Source organism: Anneissia japonica, unplaced genomic scaffold (genome assembly GCF_011630105.1).
Source record: "Anneissia japonica isolate Jap-2015-1 unplaced genomic scaffold, ASM1163010v1 scaffold287979_len241728_cov154, whole genome shotgun sequence".
Classification (NCBI taxonomy): domain Eukaryota; kingdom Metazoa; phylum Echinodermata; class Crinoidea; order Comatulida; family Comatulidae; genus Anneissia; species Anneissia japonica.
This window is the reverse complement of record NW_022748523.1, coordinates 129,579-134,974: the sequence shown is the minus strand read 5'-3', so window position 1 is coordinate 134,974 and position 5,396 is coordinate 129,579. Positions and strand designations below refer to the sequence as shown.

Genomic DNA, 5,396 nt, shown 5'->3' with positions numbered 1-5,396 from the left:
TATATATATATATATATATACATATATACATACATATATACATACATATATATATATATATATAAAATCAACGAACGAACAAAAATTATTTAGTGTGTAAAGCTTTGTCTGCACTATCAAATATAATCAAAAAAGCGTCACATAAAATGTGATGGACAATAAGAGTTGAACATGTTCAACTTTTTTTATACAATTTGATAGTATGTGATATGACGTAATCGTACCCATATATGGGCACATTTTTTTGTCACATAAAATTTGAAAAATACAATACACGAGCTACATATTGCTAACAAAATTTTACTGTACTTGTTTTCAATTAATTGGTGCTGTGGATTAGCATCCATATCAGGAATAGGTGTCGCCTTGCAAGAATCTACAAAGATAACCATATCGTCGCTGAAAGTTTGCACACTTGCACCAACGTACACTTTACTACCAAGACTCAATACTACAGGGTATTCCCAATATGGGTATGGTGTAGAGTAGTCTTCATCAGTGTAAAGCTCCATCGTAAACGAGAAATTCGCATACTCTCGCTTAAATAAATCTTGTAGCTCTCCCGCTGGATGGAAACCAACCAAAGATCGCCCTTTATTGTCAAGCTCACATTCCACGGCAATGTGAAAATCGCCATTTCTGATAATTCCTTCTGTTTCGTAGGCCATTACTTGATTGTGGTAGGTTGTAGACTTCTCCGTCGACTACAAATCAAATTTTAATAAAGATCATAAGGGAACATTATTTCTGTGGGAGGTAAATGTTTGAAGAAACGAAATGAATTATTTGTTTATAATGTTCTTGGTTATTGTTTGGCATAATAGGGTAAATAACTCTTAAATACAATTTTCACCATCACCCATTAGACGTTGGTGTATTTTGCTACGTTGCATTACATCATATCACATTATATTATTTTACACGAATGGGAATGAGAATCATAATATATAGGGCCTAATTGGCAAATATAATGATATACACTTACATTTGGTAACAAACAATTCGATGACATTGGATGGAGGAGCAAATAAAATAATATGTCTATTTCTAAGTTGCTAATATTAATATTTTGACCGTCATCGAGGTTTTCCATTGTTTAAATCAAGTGACGATAAACATACTCGGCAGCAAGGAACAGCAGCACCATTTATTGATAATAAAGGAAGTGTAATCGTCGGTGTTATCGAGTGTCGAATATAAGCTTATAATGTTCATATAATTATAGCAATACAGTACTGCAATGCATTTTTAATTTTTTAAATAAAAATAATTACCGTCATTGATGTTTGGCATTCATCATAACGTGTGTGAAGATAAATCCATTGAATGCCATTACGATTAACATACCCAGAAGCAGTACATGTTGGGTCAATGAAGTGAACATTGTCGGCGTTTTCAACTGACGAATCCAAGTAAACTGTCATATAGGAATCAGTACATACAACATCTGTAAAGGTATCAATATGTTTTTAGTGTCCTTTTTATTTTTACATTTCTGGAAGTGTCATATTAATAATTTAAAATAGGCTTAATAATAATAATAGTAATAATAATAATAATAATAATAATAATAATAATAATATTAATAATAATACTTATTACATTGATAACAATGAAAATAACATTTAACAATAATAATAATAATAATAAAGTAATCAGAATTCAATAATAATAATAATAATAATAATAATAATAATAATAATTAATAATAATAATATCTAAAATTCTTTCTGTGCTCGGCTTTAGAGGAATACTTTCATGTAGGCAATTTATGTAGAAAGGTATCTAATTTATTTTACGGTACCGCTTGTAGAACATTAAAATCTCACCTACAATATCCGGACAGTGCCCTTTACTGATATAAATATCATCGACAGCTACCATTCCTTGGTGAGATTTTCCTTTAAACACCAAGTTAAAACCGTCTTTGGTATCATAACTTACGCTGGCATGCTTCCATTGGCTGCTGAAGTCGTCGTAATTCCAAAGCAGGGTTGAATGATCACTAATGTTATAATAATGAATTATTCTTAAGTATTGGTCTGAGTCTCCACTCATATAATAGTAAAATTGAAGACAAGCTTTACTCCAAGTTGGTGGTGTGCTTGGACTTTCAAGATATCCATACCGGTTCCGATTAGACGATTCAACATAAATGTAATAATCGTCTGAAAAAGTAGAAAAACAAATCGAATTTTTCGTTTTTCGTTACAAACGATATGATTATCATAATACAAAAGCAATTTTTTTATATATAATTTTATATAATTTTCACTTTATATGATCACAATTATTATTCCTAGTATTTTAATAATAATAATGATGATGATAATGGTGTGCTCCTAATAGTAATAAATGGTAATAATTATAGTAATAACAAGATAATTTGAGATTGCAAAACCCTCGCCCTGTTGCCTTATTATACACACAAACGCGCGCTATTGTAATCCCTTTCACCTCTCCTGGGGAGAGGCGATGGTAATAATAAGAATAAAAATATTTTTCCTACTCACTCTGGAATCTTGTTACTTAGGTACAGTATATTGCTTAGTATAAATTATATTGTGCGTTTTTTACCATTGTCTGAGAGCGGCTTAGCTCAGTCGGATACAATGGTGGTAGCCTCTGTGTGTGCTCTGAACCACGGAGATCTCTTGCTCCCCAGTTCGAGCTCATGGCTTCTCTCCTTGTGTTGCTGCTAGAGGGCTGAAATGCTACGATGGGGCACCGTTTTCCGGATTAAACGTTTAAGTCGTTGGCCCTATGTGCATTATGACCAGTGTGCACGTTAAAGAACGCAGTACACTCTTCAGAAAAATAGTAGGGTTGTCTCCCCTTGTACTGCCCAATTCTCCACTAGAAGAACTTCACTGGAAACAATTTTTAGGACTTAGTGTTTTAACCTAGGTGTGATTCACACCAAAAGTACTCCTATTCTATCCTAATATTATTAAAAAGATCAACATTAATGAAAAGGAGACATTAATAGTAAGTTATAATTAACCGAACCTGATGCAGAGTAGCGATTGTCCCGACCAGATCCATCGATCCCCTCAGACGATCGCAGCCATTGATCATTAGTACTGGGGTACAAGTGAGTCCAACCGTCCCATCCTTCATCGAAGTCCGTACAAATACCATCTGTTTAGATAAAAAAACAAAAAACATTTCCATAACAAAATGTTTCCGTAATAAAATAAACATTTTAAACAGCCTATTTTAATGGCCCTTTCCCTAGTGTTAATTGCACTTAGCAAATTGGCAATCAGGACAAGGCCATGAATAAGCACGTGTTCCAACAAACACACGTGTTTGCGTACATTGACGCAATTGTTTTGTGGGACCTTAACACTATCCAAGAGGGCGCTTAGAGGTCCATTCATTTGATAGAATCAATTTTTAGAACCTACCAACGAAATAAGTGAGCCTACCTGTGGTTGCCGGATAGATGGATATTTGAGCTTCAAATCCTCTGTATGATATACTGCCATCACTTATAAAGACAATCGTCAGTTTGTTATTTGTGGACACCGTTATTGGTGGCAAATTGGAACCAGTGTGAGCGGAAATTTGTTTTCCGTTACTGCTAATATAGATATAATCGCTGGAGTCCTCGAGATAAAAATCGTAGAATTGAATAGAGAGCAAGCTGCCTGGGTGGGTACTAAACGTCCATGTTACGTCCATGTTATTACTATATTCACTTGGGTAGCCAGGAGTGGTGATTATTTGTGATCCATTACCGCAGATGAATTTTTCCGTTGTTTGAGGAGGTGGTACTTGAAAAAAGAACATAATATAGGCCCTACTTTACCTCATTCTAGGCTGTAGTAGTGTCATATTAGTAATTTAACTGATGGCGTAATAATTACAATAACTAGACTTACTATGTCTGTACAACAGAACATAGGGCTTTCCCTCATTGCCATAAATTATGTTGAAATTGCAACAACAAAAAAGTCATTAAAGAATATAAAGTAAAAAACACACGAAAAACAAAAATACTAAATACTACTAAAAAAATTATAAAGTAATAAAAAAAAAAATATGACAACCAACTTCACGACTAACGCGACGTTAGTGAGACTCAAACTATAGCAACCAGTGATTTATTTGGCTCAGTAGATTCTGAATTTCAATACATTACATTTACTGTAAGTCTGCAAAAACAATACTAAATGTTTTTTCAATTAAGGTTTATTAAAATTCCACTACAAAAGCCAAGAGATTTCGCTCGATGCTCCCGAATATCCGCAAATTACGCACATTCACTTGTCCACTTAGCGCCACCCCTCTCTGCTTTACGATAGAAGAGGTTTAACCACATCTCCACTGATTGATGTTTTGTGAGTAAATAAATGTGAAGTAGCCATTTATTCTTATTGCAAAATATATGCTAAGAAATCTATGATGTCGTGCGTTTCATGCAACAAAATTAATATCTTTAAAACCATAAAAAGACAGACACCAAAAGTTGAAATATTTTCTTCTCTGTGCTCAATATTCACGTGATACGCGCCAAGGTTTTGGCATCATGTTAATTGAATCAGCATCGAGTTTCCTAGTTTTAGCCAATACACAGAGAAGTTTTGTTAGTATCATACTTTAATTGAACAAATATTAAATAGTATTTTGTATTTTCAGACTGACAGTAAAATGTAAATGTATTAATCACTTGTTTTATTGATTCAACAAGGCCCACACAAAGGCTGAATCCCGAGGCCGCAAAAGTGAATGGAGCTGATTATTCAGGCTGACACAGAGCATGCGCAAAATAGGTTTTATAAGAGCCTGGTTTTCACGAGAGCCCTAGTATCTGGATCGGGAGCTAACCGTTAGCGCTAACCGTTAGCACCTGTGTGAGAACGACGGATCGGTTAGCGCTAACCGTTAGCGGTATCCGGATACCGCTAACGGTTAGCAAGCGCTATCGGTTAGCAAGTTGAGCGCGTTTCTATCGTCAACCAATCACACGTACGCGTTTACAATTTTCAGTTTCTTATTGGCCAGTGATTCGATCATCATACTCTTGGTGTCCGGATCGGGATCTTCTCGTATGGACGTACGGCAGCTAACGGTAAGCAGGATCCGGATCCCGCTAACCGTGAGCTGCCGTGTGAGAACATAGTCTGAGGCTATGTTCTCACGAGAGACCTAGTATCCCGATCGGGAGTTAACCCGTTAGCGCTAATCGTTAGCACCTGTGTGAGAACGCCCGATCGGTTAGCGCTAACCGTTAGCGTTATCCGGATACCGCTAACGGTTAGCAAGCGCTATCGGTTAGCAAGTGAGCGCTTTTTTATCATCAAATCACACGTATGCGTTTAAAATTTCCAGTTTCTTATTGGCCAGTGATTCGATCATCATATTCTTGGTATCTGGATCGGGATATTCTC

The 5,396-nt window shown here is 35.4% G+C and overlaps 1 protein-coding gene across 3 annotated transcripts in view; it reads right to left on the bottom strand.

The window, feature by feature from the left end:
* LOC117120912 (MAM and LDL-receptor class A domain-containing protein 1-like) overlaps nucleotides 1–5,396 on the bottom strand; it is an 18,014-nt gene that overhangs the window by 4,476 nt on the left and 8,142 nt on the right. For all 3 annotated transcript variants that reach the window (XM_033266008.1, XM_033266010.1, XM_033266009.1), the window contains exons 6-10: nucleotides 3,432–3,779; nucleotides 3,010–3,141; nucleotides 1,830–2,168; nucleotides 1,275–1,447; nucleotides 310–704 (exon numbers count right to left, since the gene is read on the bottom strand). In XM_033266008.1, the coding sequence (XP_033121899.1) occupies nucleotides 310–704; nucleotides 1,275–1,447; nucleotides 1,830–2,168; nucleotides 3,010–3,141; nucleotides 3,432–3,779 (1,387 nt within the window). The remainder of the gene's footprint in view (nucleotides 1–309; nucleotides 705–1,274; nucleotides 1,448–1,829; nucleotides 2,169–3,009; nucleotides 3,142–3,431; nucleotides 3,780–5,396) is intronic.